At 35.7% G+C, this 21,522-nt stretch overlaps 1 protein-coding gene across 15 annotated transcripts in view; it reads right to left on the bottom strand.

Annotated features, from left to right (window-relative positions):
• The window catches only part of ADAM22 (ADAM metallopeptidase domain 22), a 234,363-nt gene that overhangs the window by 106,742 nt on the left and 106,099 nt on the right, over positions 1–21,522 (bottom strand). For all 15 annotated transcript variants that reach the window (XM_063098592.1, XM_063098595.1, XM_063098594.1 and 12 more), the window contains exon 4: positions 12,164–12,230. In XM_063098592.1, the coding sequence (XP_062954662.1) occupies positions 12,164–12,230 (67 nt within the window). The remainder of the gene's footprint in view (positions 1–12,163; positions 12,231–21,522) is intronic.

Here is a 21,522-nt window from a genome sequence, read left to right as displayed (position 1 = left end):
GTATATGCATGTATTGAAACAACACACTGTACACTACAAAAATAAATATCAATAAAATAGGAAAAAAGTCATAGTGTAAATTACAGAATACATATACCTGGATAACAACAAAAAAAATCTATGTAGCAGAACTTGTAGGATGCTGTTGACCCTACTCAGAATTACCAAAGCAACCACTCTGCCTTCCAGAGAGAGTTACAAATACATTTCCAGATTTTCAAGACTATCAAGAGAAGAGAAGGCAGAAAGTAATCAATGTGTCAAGTCCAAAGGCATCAGTCTTATTTCCTTTAGGTTGTTCCAGATTTCTTTGAGTAGAGGCTCTGGTCAATTTCTGTACTCCTACTTTCCTCCACTTGCTCCTCCTCTGACTCTGTCCACCCTCACTTTTCTTTCTGTTCCTCTCATGCACCAAGATACTGCATCAAGGTCTCTGAGCCTTTGCACATTCTAATTCCACTGCCTGTAAAGTTGTTCCACTCCCATTTCACCTGCCCGTTATCTTTCAAACTTCAGAATTAATATCATCTCAAGAAAGTCTTCCCTGACCAACCAGATTAGGTCAGGTCTCCCATCAAATGCTCCCAGGGCAACACATACTTCTCTTTTTGGTACTTATCATTTCTATAATTTACAAAGACTTTTTTGGTAGTTATTTGCATTATGCCTGTCACTCCTACTAAAGGACAAGCTTCATAGGGCAAGAATTGTATCATATATTGTTCATAGCTATATCCCTATGCTTGGCCCATGTTAAGCACTCAACTTTTATGTATTGAATGAATGAGGGCTAAGGACACTAACAGGGTATCTGAGAATTTCGGCTTTTTTCTGTTCTGTCAGAAATCCCCAATGTCAACTTTCTAGCCACTTAAACTCCACTTGCCTGATAGGAGTTTCCAGCTGCATCTACCTCCTTTTCTACCTCATAGGTGCAAAGAAAAGGCTGTTATGATAAACCGTCAAATAGACCCCTAATCAATTACCTCCAAAAAATGACTGTAAACCTCAAATCACTCAATACCAAGGGTACTTACTAGCTAGAATATATACCTGTTCTTATTTTTATAGTGGCCACTTATTCACTGGAAAGTAAGAATTTTTATTAACGAATAAGAAAGTAACTGTAGTTTGAGACAACACCAAAGGAATAATTTGTGATGTTTTTTTTCTGCTTCAAACCAATTAAAACCTGTCAAAAACAACAGTTCTACAACTTCCTGTTCAGTTATAATTACTGTAATAGTTCACTCTGATTTCAAAAAAAAAATTGGCAACAGTAGATTTGGATAAGACATTATATAATACAAGGGTAGCTCTATAATTAGAATTCAAATAGGAAAGATATTCTATTATAAAACAGTTAATTAGTTCCATACATAGAAATACCATTAGTTAGTGCTACTTTGAAATTTTTTTTTTAATTTATGGCCGAATATGTCTTTTAAGTTTATGAATAACATCTTGAATATTAACAGATGAAATAACCCTTTAAATACTTAATTGGGAAAAAAATATTACACCAGAAAGAAAATAGGACCTTCCAGTCAACTAGGTTACAAACAGAGCTGAGGAACAGAACTCATGCTGACAGCAGCTGTCAGTTTTCATTTTTCCTTACTCTCAGCAATAAGATACCTGACGTATAAACTGGTAACAGGCCAGTATATTTTCTTTAGGCTACAGAGTTAAGGCCACGTGCAATCTTAACAATGCCATTAAGGCAACTGATACATTATATATGATGATGGACCTAGAGCAACCTTGCTTCAATCTCAAGAAAAAGCAAGATTTGCTTCATTCCCAAAGAAATTTTTCCTGTAATACAATGAGAATTAAATTATGAAATCTGAGACCTTTCTGAAACCACACTGATTACAAGATGGCAGAGGAGCATATGTCTGCATAAGCCTACCAGGGAGAAAAGGCACACACCATCAAGCTCATCAAGAAGATACTAAATAGATGCCTAACGGTGGATAAAAAGTAAAGTTCAGAGACAAACCTGGAATAACTAATGTTGCATGTGAGGAGGAAACAAACATTTTATCGGTTTATTAGATTTGTGTAGCTCTTTCACACTCTTCCTGTGTTTGGAGGTGAGGGGTATTTTAGGAAGAGGAGAGGAGGAAAGAAGGATGGATATATTGAAGCACCTTGGCAAGGATTCAACCATATATCTCCTAGTCTTTTGGAAGGATGATGATATGGTTCAGCTTAGTTACTCTGGCCCATAAAACTTCACATTTCCTCCAGATGGAGATAAATTTACACATAAGCATAAGATGGGCATAGAACTGAGCCATGTGTTTGCCACATGCAAGACAGCAACATATTTCAAACAGTAATATTTTAGAAGCCATGGCACTCCCCTGTAATGAACAATACACAATCCAACTTCTATGAAGAACAAAGAGGACTAAAAATAAACCCTAAGAGAAAAGGGTTGAAAAAATGGGATGTCTTCAGACAGCATTTGGCCTTCTTTGGAATAATGGAAATCCTACATTGGGATAATTGAGCTCACCTGAACCAAACAATTACATTTTCAATTTACCAAAACAACTGCTAAAGGAGATATAATTGCAAATGATAAGAAGTGCTCTGGTTAAAATATCTGCATTCCAATTCCTCTGCTATTATGATTATTTGTTTCCATAGAAAGCGTACACTATAGTGAATAATAGTACAAATTCTGGTGGTGCTAGACCTCCTAACTTCAAATTCTTGGGCAAGTTAGTGAAACTTCCTATGCCTCAGTTTCCTTATCTGAAAAATGAGGATAACAATGGTATTACTGGAGGATTAAATGACTTAGCGTATGCAAAACACTTAGACTAGTGCCTGGCACATAGAAAATACCATACAAGCGTTTGCTATTACTCCAACTACTACCTGTGCTTTTACTCTTTTTATTCCTCAGTCTGGTTTCTAGTACTAATCCCATCAGGATACCATATCATTCAAAGAGGTGCAGATTTTATAAGAAGAGAAATCTCTGGTGGTAAAATGAGCACCTATAGGGATATAATATATACTTATTTGTAAAAATACAAAACTTTGAGAAGTATGTAAAACAGAAGCACAGCAAGTCATTATATTTTTTAATTCCATTATGATAAGTTTTCATTAACTGGAGAATATCCACTTAGGGAAGCAAAATGAGTTTGGATTTGTAAAAAGAAGTTAACTCTCCCAAGCAACCAGCATTAAACCCCTGGTAGTAGCTATTTGCCCTTAAGATAAGACTCAGTCATGGAGCCTGAATTAACAGATAGCAAAAGAAAGCACAATCTTTCTGTAGAACAGCAACATATAGTATTTATCAGTCAATTAAACTAGCTCACTAGGACTTCCATACATTATTAGCATCAAAAATATGACTTTTCCAGCTACACTTTTGTTCAGGATTTAAAATACTTCTGTGAGAATGTCACGGCTCTTGCACTAGTAAGAGAGAAAATTAATGAGTCCTTCTGATACAATTCACTGCTTAAAACTGAAAGTACTTAAAAATGGGCAGCAGCTCAAACCCACAGCACCCAAAGGACAAGGTTTCCTGTGCTGACCCTATCTGCAATTACAGAGTCATCTATAAATCAGGAAATCCTGGAATTGAATCCCACCACCATCCTCAAAATTCAACTCAATAATTTCTTATTAAATTACTATAAGATTAACCCTACTTGTATATTCACTTTTTAGAAAGTCTAGATCATATTCCTGGAGAATCTTTACATCCTAAGGTTTTTAAAAAAAAAAATCACTTTATATCAGTAGTTAGGGGCTAAAGAAGTCATTAAAATATAATAGAATTTAAAGCTAATCGAGCTACAGCTAATAACTAAATCTTCATTTATGAAGAAGACATAAATATTTTTAAAATCACTCTAGTTTTTTACTGGTCAGATTGTCATTAACTCATGGCTAATCTGTTTCAAAAGAATGGACTTGAAATTTTTCCAAGTCATCTAATTTTAAAATTTATTGTGTTTGTGGTTAACTTGTTTTTGATTAGTGTGAAAAGATACCATGTTCATAGCTATTCCACCAGAAATTTTCTTTCCTGGTGTACTAATCTATTTCTGTTGCTTATAACAAAATACCTGAAACTGGGTGATTTATAAAGAAAAAAATGAAATTTATTGCTTACAGTTTCAGAGGCTAGGAAGTCCAAGGTCCAGGGAATGCATCTAGTGAGGGTCTTGGTGGTGACTTCAGTGACCCAGGGGTCTCACATTGCAAGATGGTGGGAGCAGAGAGAGAAGAGGAGAGAGAGAGAGACTAACCTCCTCATTCACTCTCCTTTTAAAGCCCTCAGAACCATGCTCCCGACCACCATTTTTAATCCATTCACTACAGCTACAGTGTGGTCCTACAATCTAATCACCTCTTCAAGGCCCCACCTTTCAATTACCATAATAGGATTTCCCACCCTTCCAGCAGTCACAGTGGGGCCCAAGTTTCTAATACAGAAAACTTCGGGGACACGATTCAAGTTTCAGTGAGTTTTGGGGGGACATAATTCAATCCACTGCACCTGGAAAATAGAACTTATGTGAGGTACCTGCATGCTCATGCAACAACTTGTAACACCTGCGCCTGAAGCTTCCCTTCATCTCGCACCACAGGTTCTGCTCTCAGAGTTTAGGCTCAGTGGTGAGAGTCTTAAACCTAAATCTAGAAAGTGTAGCAAGAAAAACATAAATGCAGATTCTCACATATGGGTAGTTGGATCTGCCAAACATCCCTATCACTGCTTCATTATTTGTTTGTGATAATTTTAATCAACACTATTTATACACACTGTTAAAGAACCTGTGCTCCCTAACAGACAAAATGGAGACCAAAAACCACTTCAGTTTATGGTATGTAAACTGTATCTTAATAAAGCTGTATAAAAAAAATCACAGTTACTATGGCAGCAGGAGACACCCCCAAGGACTACATAAGGGTCTTCAATTGATACTATGTCCACCAGCCAGCCTTAAAATGCACATCACTAAGTTTCTTTATTTGGATAGAGGCCTTCCCGTCTCCAAAGAGCCAAGGAAAATGCCTGAAACTTGGATTTGAAATTTGGTGCTAAAATTAGGAGCTTAAGTAACAACTTCTATAAATAGACCCATTACAAAAAAAAAAAAAAAAAAAAAAAACCCTTTCTAAACCATCTTCCCAGGCCATGTGACTTAATTATTGTCTAGGTGACTAAGCATTATCCAAGAGCTTTATCCAAGAGTTTCTGGAAAAGCTACTGTAGTGAGAATTTGAGACAGAAAGCATGTTTCTCAAATGTAAGGGAAAGATGTAAATAAGAAAGGCATTTTGGAAGAGTAATGCTGAGTTGTTCTACAAAAAAAAATGAAAATAAAAGAAAGAAAGAAAGAAAAATGAGATCACAAGAAAAATCCTTAGTATGGATTACCTGCAACAGTAGCTGATGCTTGCATTTATCTCAAAGACAGCCTCCAAAAAAAAAAAAGATAACCTAAAAAGCTCCTTGATCATTGATGCAATGGTATGGATGGCTCTGTACTAATGAATGCAGAAATTTACTGCACACCAAGGCTTGGTTTTTCTTTTCTTCTTTATTGCTTACTCTTCTTGCTTCTATAGAAAGAACCAAGATTCTGTATGGTAATGAAGTTTTGAGAATCAATAAAGAAACTATAGCAAAAGCATATTAACCTCTGTGTTCATCTTTTTGGCCGCAATAAATATATGAGACACTGTGAAAGCTTAATAGCTATTTTTGTGCTCCCCCACCCAAAAAAGAAACAACTCAAGCATTTCTGTTCTATTCAATTATAAGCAATGGAATTTGAGAAAAATATGTCTCATAAACAGATGCAGTCACTAAACTATAACCTACATCTTAGATAAACTAAATTCTTATCACTAATAACAAACTGAGAACACTTTTACTTAACAAAAAAGTCCACAACATTATATAGCACTATACAATTATTTATGGGTTTGGGGGTTTTTTTGTGTTTGTTTTTTTTTCAAATAAAACATCTTAAAAGATGTTTTGAATTACTTTTTGAATTACTTGAGTGTTGAGAATTACGGTCCTTGTGGAAAAATCTAGAAAAGGAGACATGAGAAATCTTGAACACACTTCGAGATCATCAGCAATTTTCTATCAATGCTGTTCGGGTTCACAGGAACTACAAAGTTAGCCAGGAAGGTATCTGTTGTCCTGACAGTCATCATAGTTAAAATTTTCTAAGTGATTTCCTACACTTAGTCCTCTACTAGTACTTTTTTTCCAGGCGTTGACACATTCATCATAGAAAACAAAAAGATTGAGGCAGGATGGAAAAAAAAAAAAGGCATCCCTTTTTTAAGAAGGAAGAAGTGAGCTGGAAATTTGATTGGAAAAATGAGTGCAAAAAAGCACAGGTGCCTGCAGGAAGATGGTTCCGTGCCAAGTTAGAAATCTTTCATGGATCTCCAACCCCAGGGAGGAAAGTCGGATGTGAACAACAGGAGAAAACTGTTCTGTAGAAAAACTCAGGCTTTCTCTTTACTTCTAAATCAACTTCCCTGATACTCTGTTTCCAGAAATGACAGTGGCCATTTCAGTTTGTTTTCAGTAAAAATATTTTTAATGTAAATTACACGATCATTCCATCAGAGTAAAAGTTTTCCTAAAGTCACAATAATCTCTCCCGCCCTTATGTAGACACCTGCTCCCCAATACACAGCACTCTCTCATTCCTTTACTGATTTCCAGACTTCAACCTTGACCCACACTCCTTTACTTTCTTATTCATCTTTTTACTGTCTTTATAAAGATAATTAAGACTTTGAGACAATAACTCTTGTGTATTCAATTCAATCAAATGATAGGTAGTAACCAGTTAATTGCCTCTCAAAAGTCAATACTGTATAATGGGTGTCTCTGTACACACCCATCCTTAAGGATTAGGACACTAATCCAAAGACAAGTAGAAAATGCTTATATGTAGTAGTTTAGAAACAATTTGAGTTAATAAAAATAGACACTCAGCAGCCATTACTTTTGATTATCATCATCATCAAATAATTTTTTAAAATACTATCAGAACTAATGATATTGCTGACTGGTCATGATCTTTCATTAATGATCTAATAAATCATATCTCTACAAAGATGTTTATTTTTACTCTTTGACCCCAAAGAAATCTGCTCCCTCCCCCATCTATACATGTCCCTGGCATATATAAAGGATTTACCATTCCTCTTCTAGTGTTCTAAAACTCATACCATGGCTATTTTCCTGAGATGTTTATTCAAAGAAAAATGAAACAGGCTTTGGACTGGAGTGAGTCTTTACCATTTTTGCTCAAGGTAATTGACATTACAGAAAAACTACCCAAATGTATAATCAAATTTGAGAGAACTACCTAAAAGGTCTTTAAGTAGCCCACCATTTCAGCTTAAGGATTGAAGACCTTACAGTAGGAGTAATCGTTAGGTACCTCCAAAATAAATTAGATATGTATACATAACTATTAATAAAACACACATTTCAATTTTTATGGCTTTCCTATTTTACACATATGGTAGATTATATGGTATAAGAGTCAGCTCTGTTATTAGATAATCTAGATTCAAATTGCAGCTCCACTACTCCTTATTGTGTTATTTTCAACAAGTTATGTAAATTCTCTGTGCCTCACTTTCTGTAAAGTAGCATAATAGTTATATTTGTAATCATGGGTTGTTTGAGGATCAAATACATATAAATTTGTGTGCCTATCACATCATGCAATAAGCATTAGTTATTACAAACATTAGCAATGTATGTTAGTTATTACTAGTATTAGTATTATAATACTGAGCCTATAAAACTGGAAATTTAAATTAACCAGAATACTTGCAGCTTTCAGTTTCAATACAAAATGTTAGCTAAATATAAAACAGCAAACTGCATGGTTTAGACTCTGTTGCCACTATTCATCAATTCCAGTTTCCTTTCTCTTATGAATCTAGAGCCATAGTTCTTCACAATCAAAATAAAAAATAGCATTCCCAAGGTATTCTGATTATTTAAGGCTTTACTTTAAAATTCTTTTTAGGGCTGGTGGGTTAGCTTAGTTGGTTAGAGCTCAGTGTTATGACACCAAGGTCAAGGCTTCAGATCCCCTTACTGGCCAGTTGCCCACCCCCAAAAAAGTTCTTTTTAAAGTCCATATCAAACGCATAAAAGGTCTCCCTAAACAGAGGGATAAATTTAGAATTTAACTTTTAAACAAATTGAAAATAAATATAAGTAAAAGATGAGACTGATATGTTTTATTAAAGGAACAAAAAGTATCTTTTTTTTTCATAAAGACTTTACCTTTGAAAAAAAGTTAAAAAAAAATTTTTAATAGAACTTTAAAATCAATATTGAACTGAACTGTGTTCCCCAAAATCTCCATGTTGAAGTCCTAATCCTCAGTAACTCAAAAATTTAACTGTATTTGGAGACACAATCCTTAGAGAGATAAATTAAGTCAAAACAAGGTCGTTAGGATGGGCCCTAATCTAATATGACTGGTGTCCTTACAAGAAAAGAAGATTAGGACACATATGCAGAGTCAAGACCATGTGAAGACACAAGAGAAGACGACGTACAAGCCAAGGAGAGAGGCCTCAGAAGAAACCAACCCTGTCAACACCTTGATCTCAGACTTCTAGCCTTCAGAATTGAGAAAATAAATTTCTGTTGTTTAAACCACCCAATCTGTTGTGCTTTGTTATGGCAGTCCTAGCAAACTAAAGCAGAAGGTAAAGGAAAAGTTAAAAAAAATTAAGGCTTTTTTTTTTTTAAAGGTAGATGAGGGAAGGAAAAGAAAAAAATCTGAAATGTTCTAATTTTATTTGACTCATAATGTATAGTGAAGAGAAATGCTTAAGAAAATTCTGATTAATAAATAACTCTATCAGATTTCACATCAAAAGAAACATCTTGAAGAGCTAAGCACAGAGGGCAAGACATGAAGAAACTAGCAAAGAAATAATTTGCTACTGACTTTGGATTGATGGGCGGGATTCAGCACTTTCCTGGAAAAAACCCAGAGGAGAATTCTGAGCTAGATTTTTAAATGGAGTGGAAACACAAATGGAGGTAATTGGTGAGATCAAAGTGGTTTTCTTAAAGGGAGAAACAAAATGTCCTCTGGCCCTAGGGTTTGGATGAAGTTTGGATTTATCATTTCTCTGGTTTTATAGGCTTGGGGGTTACAAAAACCATCAACGAAGAAAATGTAATTCTCAGTCTGGAAAATCAGCAAAGATTGTGTGATAAAGGCAGGGTTTTGTGTGTTATATATACCCATGGAGCCTAATGATCTCAGAGTGGAGTGCACTTTGCTGATTAAGCACAAGTTTTCTAAAAAGAGATATTGCTGTAGAGATAGCAGATAGCTGTTTGCTGGATCTATCCTTCATGTTCATTTGCATTCCATCATTTGACTGACAGACATAGATGGAAATGGAGAGTGAACAGCCTGTTTCTTTTCCTCTTTAGTTTAACAAAGGAGTAAGAGATACTCTGCATTCAGAAAAACATTATGATACAAAATAGAGAAGTGAAGCCAAATAAGCAGATTTGAGAAAAAAAGGAACTGGAGAGTCTAAATCTAGGTATTTTTTTCCCAACTATAAGCAAAATGGTTTCATTTTCCCACATCATACCTGGAAGAATCCTGATATAATTTCTGCACAAAGGCAGTGATATATAAATCAATCAAACATTCAATTAGTCAGTCTTAAGTATGGAATAACTTTCTGGAGGGGCTGGCATAGTTATTATATCTAGGTCACATAAAAATTTAAACATTTTGTTTTAACTTTTTATCAGTTAGAGATGTATAAATATAGAGAGATATTTTACTGGTGAAATGCCCTAATGTCTGGAATTTGTTTTAAAATACTACACACACACACACACACACACACACACACACACACACAGTAAGGAGAGAGAGAAAGGATTGTCAAAAAGTTGATTACTGTTGATGCTAGATGATGGGTATAAGGGGGTTCATTATAGTATTCTTTTTACTTCTGCATATGTTTGAAATTTTTTACAATAGAAAGTTTTCTTTTTTTTATTTTTATTTTTTTATTTATTTATTACGAATATTGATGAGATACAAAGCTGATTATCCCCCCTCCTGCCCATGATGTGAGCGCCAGATTCATACTGGGGGCATACCCAACACCAGAAATTACTTTTGTACCTTTTGTCCCCTCCCAATTATCCCCCAACCTCCCACCCCCTCCCCCTGTTCCCTCCACTCCAATTCGTAGCCCTAGGAGTGTTCCCTCCCTCTGCTGGATCATGGCACTTCTGTGGTCTTTCTTTCCTGCCTTCCTTTCTCTCTTAGCTCTTTTTTAATTTATATATATATATAACTGAAAAACCCAATTCTCTTCAGTTTGTCAAATAAATGTAGTTTATTTTGGTTATTGATAACAGAGTTTAATTTGACAAGGAAAGGCACCAGCAGAGACCAAAAAAAAAGAAGAGGTCCTTTCTCTCCACAAAGCACACTCCAGAGTAATAGAAGAAGCATCTGATTTATGATAATAGGGGAAGAGTTGATCACACCTGTCTCAGTACTGGACAGATCATCCAGGCAACAAACCAACATTGGAGAGAACAAATCTGTGGTTATTAGAGGAGGGAGGGGAAAGGGGGGAAGGGGAGAGAGAAAGAGGAAAGGGGAGGGGGAAGGGGAGAGATTGGATAAGGACATAAAGAGAAGTATGATTTGTAACAATGAATATGCTAATAAAAAATAAATTAAAAAATAATAAAATGCATCCACAAAAAAATGCTTTATTACAGTAATATATATAAATAGAAAAACAATAAACATATGCTTTATGGGAAAGTAACTTGGGAAAATGTTTACAACATGATACAGTTTACTAAAAAGCAAGAAACAGAGGCTGGCAGGTTAGCTCAGTTGGTTAGAGCGCAGTGTTACAACCAAGGTCAAGGATTCAGATCCCCATACAGGCCAGCCACCAAAAAAAAAAAAAAAAGAAACAATATTTATTATAGATATGATACTATCTATGTAAATATGTATATATAACTATATAAATGTGTGCATAGGACCAAAAAAAACACTAAAAACACTAAAAGGAAGTACAACAAAATGAAAACAAATTTTATCTCTCAATGAAGAGTTTAAAGGTGATTTTTCCTTTTTTGTTGTACCTTTCTCTGCCTATGGGTTTTCTAAAATGAACATGTATCAATTTTGTAATCAGAAAAAGAAAACAAATATAAACAAATGGCATTATAATTCAGATAGTGTAGAATAGATACTCCAAACACTGTTCAGAAGAAAATCAACACTTGGCCAAAATTCACTGTACTAAATATTGAGCAGAAAGGATCCCTATACTTTGGTGTCTTTTCGTCTCTCATGTCCTCAGATTACATCATCAGTAGACTGGGATAAAACACATTCCTCTTTCAAAAATTTTTTATCATTATTTTTAATTGACTTCATAATTGTACATACATATGGGGTACAATGGTGATATCAGGATACATGTATACAATGTGTAATGATCAAATCAAGGTAATTAGCAAATCTATCAGCCCAAACATTTGGAATTTCTTTGTGTTAGGAAAAAACACATTCTTATTCCTATAGCTGGAGGAGGCTTTTATTTGTGTGTTAATCTTTTCAGAGCTTACCTGTCATAACAGTATCCTGAGATTTCTGTTTCCAGGTCTTTTAAACTCCTTAAGACTTCCCTGTAGATCTAATAATTTTACATTTTACCAGAGGAAAGTCTTTCACAACTGAATGAAAAGCCGTACTACTACCCTGGACCCAAGATTTCAGCTCTTGGTTGTCAGTGCTGTCCGTTCAGGTAAATTTCAGAAATTATTTTCTGGGACATAATATAAGAATTACTTAACAGCAGAATTCAATCCTGCAGAAGATAAGTCCAGCAATTCCTATAGTACACTAAAAATTCTTTTTCTAATAACTAAAACTGTACTTTCTTCACAAGTGAATGATAAACTTTTAAAATAAATTATAAAAAATTTAAAAAACCTCAAAACTCTGCATTAGAAGTATCACTGAAAATTAAAACATAGCCAGTAATATTTAAAAGATTCTCAGATTTCCCCCAAAGAAAGGAAAATTTCACTTACTTTAACTTCCACAGTCTTGCCTCCATGTTCAATGTGTCTCTCTACGTATTCAGAGGACAGCAAATCACTGCAATAACAAAAAGAAAAGATGATTTCATTTCTGAAATCATGAAAACATAAAACATTCGAAAATCAGTCTCAAGTTTATACATAACACCTTTAACATTTCTTTAACCCAGATTTTGAAACAAAACCAACACTTTATAGGTCTCTCTCTGTGTCTCCCACACATACCACACACACACACCACCCAGTATTTCTAAAATGATCCAGCCAGCAATTCTAGGAAACTTCCATAAGCACATCACTATTTTTAAGATAGGTAATTTCCATTCTTTTTTACTTCAGCTTTTTATCAAATAGTTTTAACTGGCTATCATACCTTACCATTTCTTTATGTGTTACGTGTGATATTTCTATCTGACAAAATACTAGTTTCCATCACAAACATAAAGTGACTTAGAAAGCGACAAGAAATGAAAAGGAATATATCATTGGCATTTAAAAATAATTCTCTTTTGAAATCTCTCCTGAACAACCATCTTGTATGAGTATTTATATAATCTTAAATATGCTTCTTTTTAATTCTATATATGTGGAAAAATTCCCTTTTAATGGAGGTGCCTCGAGACACAAATTCCATAAAAAGTCTTTAATTTTTTAAAGCACTAAAAATAAATAAAATTATCATTAATAAATAAAAAGAATACTTCAAGCTATAAGTTTCTAATGCTACTCTATTAATAGAAACTGGGCCAACTAAAAAATCTTTTTAAAAGTGTTCTGAAGGTCACCATGCCACAATTGTCCCAGTCATATAAAATGCAAATTTCTGAACACGTAGGCCAATCGTGATAAGCACATGGCTACAGTTGCTTGAAATGTAAACAGAATGATCAAACAAGCACTACATTAATGCAGGTACCATAATCCTGTAGTATCTGATGTTTTATTACCATTTAGGAAACCTATAATTATAGTCTAAGTCCATGTTTCATTTATCTTCAGAATACATTTTATGTGGAAACCAGCTAGAATGCTCTAAGCTGCAAACTGCAGAAAACACAACTAAATGTGGCTTAAATAATCAGGACATTTATCATCTTATTTCTTGCTAACAAATTCCAGGGGAAGTGTAACATTGAAAATATTCAGTTCCATTAGATGAATATAAGTTTGAGGCTTACAAGACGTTTTAGGTATAGATGAATAATAGCTAGTAAGCAAAATTTTATTAGACATGGGCAGAATTCATGGGATATGTAACGTATAAGAAAATCATATATTTGTTACACATTAATAGGAAGGAATGGAAGATCAAGACATACCAAATATTTGTGAGGCAACTGTGTAATAAATGTTCATGATACAAGAGTACTTCAAAGACTTCACGGAAAGATTCATATTGACTTTTAATTATATTTTTCCACAAACTTTTTTAAGTACCCTCATATACTAAATATAAGAGACACTAAATATCCAGGATACACTAAACATATATAAGCACAATATTCACAAGGTCTTAATTCAACAACCCATTGGTGATACCCAGGATTTCTCAAATTCAACACTGTTGACATTTTGGGCCAGGTAATTCTTTGTCTTGAAAGACTGTTCTGTGCAATGTACTTGTTAGCAGCACCCCTGACTTCTACCCCACTAGATGCAGTAGCATCACCTACACACATCAGTCATGCCTGATAAGGGGCCTAATGAGGGACAATGGTGTCACTCTAATCAAGGCAGCTGAAATGGAGCTGGGAGGACATCTCAGCCTGGCTTCAGGCACATCTTAACTAAGTAAGAGCACTCTGAAACTCTGCACTTGGCCACATCAGGAAGATTGCAACTTCCTAGATAAACAACTGCCAGGAATCTTCTGATCACCATTTTCTGCTATTTCCTGCCAAACTAGGAGGTCGCTGACTAAAGCCAGCCTCAAAGGACAGTTACAACCAATCCCACATGGACAAGGCTATTTGCCATATGCTAGCAACAATCACAACTAATGTAACTGCCCCTTCCTTTTCACGGTCTTTTTCCTTTAAACACTATTGACCTCTCTTATTCCCAGGAGCACATGTTCAAGGCCTCTAGTGTCTATGTCTCCAGGGCTGCAGTCCTAAGGAGCTCTCAAATAAATCTTTAGTTCTCAACCAGGTGGTCATTTTACTTTGGTTGACCTGACTAACAAAATATCCCCAGACATGGCTAAATGTACACTGGTGGGCAAAATCACCTTGCTGAAGAACAACTGCTTACACTCATTCCTGCCTGATATGTTCTCTGTCCAAGAAACACAAATAGAATTCATGACTGGCCAGCTAATCAGTAGGCTACAGCTACAGACCAGGCATACTCGTCCTAGTTTCTCAATTACAGTAAGTGGGTGTCAAGTACACAGCACCTGCCATCTACGGGACTTGTCTAAACCTCAGCTCTGGTCCTTGTAAACCACACCATCAGCAGGGAAGGCAGATGCAATAGATAAAGAAGCAGGACATATAAACACTGTGTACCCCGGGCTTAGCTAGCGTGGTCCCTCTACCCCACTTGTACCCTATCCCAAGTGTGCTAACCTACTCATCTCTTTACTCTTGCTTCTTCTTGTGTCTTTAAATTGATTTAGCAAACTGTATGATATGAATATTTGATTTTGGAGGCTACTATTGCATCAAAATACACCTGACATCATGGCAGTTCCAGGGTTGGTTCATGTGGCGGTTCCGCACCATTTATGAGATCTAGAGTATGTTCAACCTTCTGCTCTGCCATCAGCATGGCAGTTGGCATATTGTCTTAATGGGTTCCTCTCATGACTCTAACATGGCGCTGCAAATCTAAGCATCTCGTGCAGATAAAAAATATCCTAAGGTAAGAAAAACCCTTGTAGCTCTTTAAAAGAATGAGCAAACCCTTCACAAAAAGCTCCTAGCATTCATCTCCTCAAGTATATTTTGCCAGAATTACATTACATGGCCAGACCTAAATCCTTTGACAAGGACATTCATCTTTGAACAAGCAAGATTCTCCTCCCTGGTCTCCCCGGAACATCATGACTATTCAGAGAGAACTGAACGATATTGGGGGGAAGGAAGATGGTGGAGAGAATAGCTATTGCACAGCCAAACAACAGAACAACAACTGTCCTTTTTTTTTCTTTTTAATCTTCAGTATGTCACATTTTCACAAATTTTCAAGGGCTTCTAACAAAATAGTGAAACTACATGGTTAAGACCTGCCTTAGGCAAAACTGGTAATTGCTCTAGCATACACAACACAACCGATTACCCAAGGCCATACTCAAAACAGGAGAGGCACCAGCCAGATACTTGCAAAAGACTGTTCCTCACCCTTGCTATCAATCTGAAACAACTTCCCCAGCAGTGAGAGAGAAACTCTACCAAACAGAAGTAATGTTTATTAGCAGAGCCAGCCAGATTCCCTCTCTTGGGAATCTGAACTAGTAAATTCTGAAAAAATCATTCAGCTGACAAGAAAAACAGGAAGTCATAAATAAGCAGACACTTAAGAGAAAGTGACCTGTACCAGTGGTGAATACCAGCATGAAAAGCCCCAAACATCCGCTGCTGAAGTCCCTGGATCCAAAACAGCCTATCCCTGAGGCTGGATATCTGTGGCATCCTTTCTCCATCACTGTCATGTTTAGTGAATCCCATTATCAGAGCTAGCATGAGTGAAATCAAAAGCACCTAAGTAAAATACTCCTTAGAGGAATAGTAGCTGGAGTAGCAGTAATAGTAGTACCAATAATAATAACACTTTTTTTAAAACAATTTTTGAGTCTTCCAGGTTTCAAATTTCCAGGGAACATTTTCCTTTGAATTATAAAGTCTAGGCATTAAAAGAGTATGAGTCACTGCACGAATGTAATTACAGCAAAGAAAAACCTTCTGCTCAGGAATTATGTAGCTATTTCAATCAAGACTCTGTATCTTCAAGTATTGCTGGAAAGGGCTCCATGTAATTTAAACCAAAAACAGCCCAAGCTATTTGATTTTGTTTGTTTGCAGTATTGTGAAAGTCTGCTAAGTGTTGTTATTTTAATTATTAGGGTGAAAACCTTCTAGATAAAATGTCATTTTTTTCTCTACTGAACTAAAAATTCCTTACTACCATAAAGTTAGAACCTAAGTAAATTTTCTTGAAGCTTCCTGAAGTAGAGATAACCAAAGTTACCTTCTTTTCCTTAGAACATCACTGTTTCTCATTAAGTAGGGACCTACTTAAATCATTTGAAGTGTAGAAAAATGAGGAAATCCTTAACATACAGGAAATTTTATTTTACTGTAAATGGATCAGGTAGAACTCACTCCATGCTAAGAGCTTACTCAGTACTGATGTGAGAATGTGTCTTTGAACTTTGAAAGATAAAAGTAAAAATAATTTTCATTCAAATTTTAAAGGCCACTTACTTTCTACAGTAAGTCAGGAAATGTTTTTAAAATTACAAATGTATTCTGAGGTTTGGTTTTGTTTTTGTTTTTTCATTTGTATGCCATAATAAGACTGGGATAAGCAATGTAAACATTTTCAGTCATAATAATGATGATCCTTTAGTGGGCAACTGTCATGAATCAGAGACAGCTGTATAGTACAAAGGTTTTGGAATTAAAAAACAAAAACAAATATCTTAATTTTCCATCCCAGCTCTGTTATTTACTAGCTGTGTGTCCTTGGTCAATTTATTTAAACCTTATGAACATAACTTGCCTGTGCCTAAAACGAAGATAATAAAAATTACTTCATAAAATTGGTATGTTATTGTTAAATAAAAATTATAACAGGCCATTGTTTTAGACTAAGTTCCTGCACTAGATCCCAAAAGACCAGACTAAAAATCAAAATGGAGTCACCTCTGCTAAGTTCCATGTCATTTAGGCTGTGGTCTGACCTTCGGAGAAATCAGGAGAAAGATAACAGCCAATTTCCGGTTTAAATCTTCAATAGGTATGATATGAAGTTCCCTCTGCTTTAATCCTTACACAAAAGAGATAGCCTGAAGTAACCTGATCTTATAAGTTTCTACTATTCTGTCTTCCTGTCCCCACCTTACCAGAAAAGTAACTTTGAAATGACCAATCTCCTTTTGGTCCTTTGTTTCTGCTTTCTTTAGCCTCTTTCTGTCTATAAAACCAACCTCCTCTTCTTGGCTCATGGGACCACTTATTCTACTTTACAGAGTAATGTGTTGCCCAATTCTAGAATCACAATAAAGCCAACTGAGACCTTCAACTAAATTTGTTGTAATTTTGTTCTTTGACAGTATTAAACCAGAACATAGGTGAAATGCCTCCCAAAGCCTGATTTCAATCATTCCATTCCCTATTCACCATCTCTTAGCTATTCATCTTTCCCTGGAACTCTCACTTTAACTGTTTTTAGAACTTTTAAACCATTGACCCTACCTCCCACTTTTTCACTGTCCTTCACCTCTCTCTTGTCCTCTTAATCCAGTTTATAATCCATGATCTGTCATGATAATCCTCCCCTTGCACACACTGTAAATTTCCTTACCCCTCTTTCCACTGCACTCACTTGGTCAAATCTCAACCACAGTAAAACTTAACTCTTCTAATCAAAGTCTGACCTCAAGAAGCAGAACATCCCGAATGGTCAAAGGTTGAATTTCTGACCACAGTTGTCAAGTGATCCCTCGTCACAACACTGCCCATGAGTCAATTTTCCCAGTGAACATACTCTGAGAAGACCCTTCCAAACTTCTCAAGTCTCCAAAGTGCTCTTTCATCATTATTCCCTGCTGATGACCCCACTTCTGTATTCTCTGAGAAAAGGGAAACAGAAGAGGAATGGCTTATCTTTCCTGTTGACCAACACCCCTGTTTTCTGAACCAGTCTCTACCAGGATGTCAAACAGCCATTTCAAACTCAACACGTCTAATGCATAACTCTACCAACCCAACTCCCCGTCTTAGAAGGCACTAATCCCACCCATGAGGACAAACCTCTCATGGCCTAATCACCTCTCAAAGGTCTCCTCTCTGAAAATTGTTACAATGGCAATTAAATTTCAACGTAAGTTTTGGAGGGCATTCAAACCATGGCATTGTGTAACATCTGAGACCTACAACTTCCATTTCCAAGCATGTGGAACTCTCCTTTAAATCCAGCACCATGCTGTCGAGAAGCCCAAGCACCCAAACAAGAAGACCCACTGTAGAAGAGAACCAAATCCCTAGCTGACAGCCCCAGCTGAATTCCCAGCCAACACTGGCACCAATTTCCAACCATGTGATTGAGGACATTTTGGATCTTCCAGACATAATAGTGCCCCAGATGAAAATACTTGAGGCATATCTTCCCAGTCAACCTACAGAATTGTGCAAAATAATACACTGTAAGGCAATAGGGTGGTCATGTCTTCTTATTCTAACATTCAATGACTAACATTATGTTGTACAAAATCAACACCATATTTTCCTTACAGCAGTCTCCACATGTTCAATGTAACTTCTTTGAATAATATAAATATAAAAGAATCATAAAGCTTCAAATATAATTATAATCTATCCAGTGAAAATTAGAAAAAGCCCAATAGGTCATGGGTCACAATTGAAGATCAAAGATTTTATTAGGTATTTAAGCTATGAAAAGCTTTCCAGAAGAACACAACTAGGAAAATGGAAGATTTAAGAATCCAAATCTATTACGTTACTTTAGAGGAATAAGAAATTCTAAGCTTACAATATTTTTTTAAAGAAAGCACTCTTCCCATTCTTTCCTTTCTGTACATCCATCCCCCCACCCCCATTTCATCTTTTTTATTTTCTTACTCTCTTTAGCCAAGTATTAACCCTCCAGATCCTTTTGGCAAACCTAATATCTTTATTGAGAATACTCACTGCAGAAAATGGATAAATGTCCTGGACCCTCACACATCACTGAGAATCAACCATTCATTTTCAGCTGTCTTTCATGCCAGAATTGTTATCTATACCCCTGATATATAATAACTAGTATTTAAAATTCCTATTTTGGGAGCTGGCTGGCTAGCTCAGTTGGTTAAAGCACAACGTTCATAACACCAAGTCAAGGGTTTGGATCCCCATACCAGCCAATGGCAAAAAATAACTAAAATAAGATAAAATTCCTATTTTGCTTAAACTAAATTAAAGGGAATTAAAAGCTCATCTAAATTAAAATCTGCTTTTTGGATGAAAGTTTCATTTTATTACTTTCTAATCTGTAAACATAAAAATTCCTTTCCTGCTTATGCGCATACAAGGGATTTTCTGAACCCTTGTGCCTAAAGGTGAGGTGGTTTTAGTTATGTTCTATTGAGGAGGTCACAATCTAATAAAAATTATCAAGGAGCTTCCAGTATGTACGTTAGGACTAGGGCACTTATAGTAAAGGTGATTAGGTGAAAGTTGAGATGGGCACTATCATTAATGTTACCTCTTATTTATAGAATCCCTGTTCTTAATAAAGCAAAGGTTTCTAAAGCCTGGATTTGCAGCAGAATCACAGAATAAAAAAAAAAAAAAAAAAGCCTGGGCACCCCCCAGACCTACCAAATCAGAATCTCCTATGTTTATTCTGATATACAAAAACATGTTACCAGGACATGAGCATATAATCAAATTAACAGTCTATAAATATTCAGTAAAATTCTATTAACATATAATGGTGTGTTGGCATATTCTGATCATTGTGAAAGCCAAGGTATGAGGGCACACACTATAGTAAAGCAATTAGGAAGAGTCCCTGGTGAACCTCATAGCAGATAATAAACAGAGGGAGACATGTTCCTCTCCATCACACATAAATTAAGGGCTAATTTTTTAAGTAGAAAATTGCCAGACTTACTTTACTTAAGTTCTTATGAGTACCCAGATATGGGAGATATTGATATTTTTAAAAAGTTGAATTTTTGTGTATGGTTCAAATAAATTATTTACACTCATTAAAGATTCCAATTTTTTTAATATTAATTATTTGAAAATTATATTCAGCAAGGCAGAACTAGCTAGTGTCAAATTCTCTCTATATATTGCCAACTGCCTAATAAGTATCATTCCTCTCCACAATCATATTCTGGGAGTCCATTTCCCTAGACAACACTCCACCATCAGAAAGATAAAACTCAAAATAAAACTGCTCCCCACCCCCACCTGCATGACCCCATAAGCACAAGTCAAGTGGGAGCCCCAAATTCTGCCTGTTCCTGGCTCCCACCTATCACCAACACTCACAGCCTCCATGTTCTTAAACCTAATGGTCAATTCTCTGTCTTCATCTTACTTGACCTATAAGCAGTATTTGACACAGCTGATCACCCCCACCTCGCAGAAACAGTTCCTTAAATTTCCTGCTAGGCACCACGCTCTCCTACTGCTACTTTGTCACCTACTTCTCTTACTGCTTCTCAGTCTCCTTTGCTGGTTTCTTCCCATCTTCTCAACCTCTAAACACTGCAGTACGCCAGGACTCAGTCCTTGATCTTCCTCTTTTCTTTTCACATTCACTCCCTTGGTGATTTCATCTAATGTTTTATCTTAAATAATTATATGCTGATGACCCTCAGATATGTACATCCAGTTTAGAATTCTCTTCTAAATACCAGAATCATATATCCAACTAGATACTCAACATCTCCTCTTGCTTATCAAATATGCATATCCCACTTAACATGTCCAAACTTAAGTTTGACAAACATGATTTTTCTACAATCTTCTCATCTCCAGAAACGGCTATTTCATCTTTTCAATTATCCTGCCCCAAACCATGGAGTGATGACTGACTCCTCAATTTCTCTTACATCCCCTATCCAATCGATCTTCTGCAAAGGGAAGAAAGAAGCATTTCGCTGATCAGTGGGACTTAAGAAAGCTGGGCTTCTAACAGCTCTTTATAAAGACTCAAACTCTAGATGCAACACATTACATGTTCTATCTTCCATTTACTAAAATTCTTTCTGACGTTTTCATTTCCATATTATAAGTTTCGTGCTTTTCAAGCCTGCCTTGTTTCTAAATAGTGGAATTCCAATAGTTAGCTTTAACATTATAGCCCCTTCCAACTGCTAGTGAAAAAAAGTCCATTAAGATGAAAAGAAAATATTCCTTCTTTTAGAGCAGCAGAAAAGCAAGTATTAATTTATGTCACAGAACAGCCTTTGCAAATGTTATTCCCAACAGTGAATCCTTGTCCATAATCCAGACATGAAAATGTGTGGTTATATCTCATGAACATAAGTATAACCTCTAAAAAAGTCTCTAATTCCATCTGTTTTCCTTAATCATCTATTATCTTGTTAATATTTAAATAGACATCTCAGTTTTCTGTGAAGCATAAATAATTGTTAAGCCAAAAGA

Source organism: Cynocephalus volans, chromosome 6 (assembly GCF_027409185.1).
Source record: "Cynocephalus volans isolate mCynVol1 chromosome 6, mCynVol1.pri, whole genome shotgun sequence".
In the NCBI taxonomy this organism is placed as follows: Eukaryota; Metazoa; Chordata; class Mammalia; order Dermoptera; family Cynocephalidae; genus Cynocephalus; species Cynocephalus volans.
Note: the sequence above shows the minus strand (reverse complement) of the source record. Positions and strands in the feature narration are given on the sequence as shown.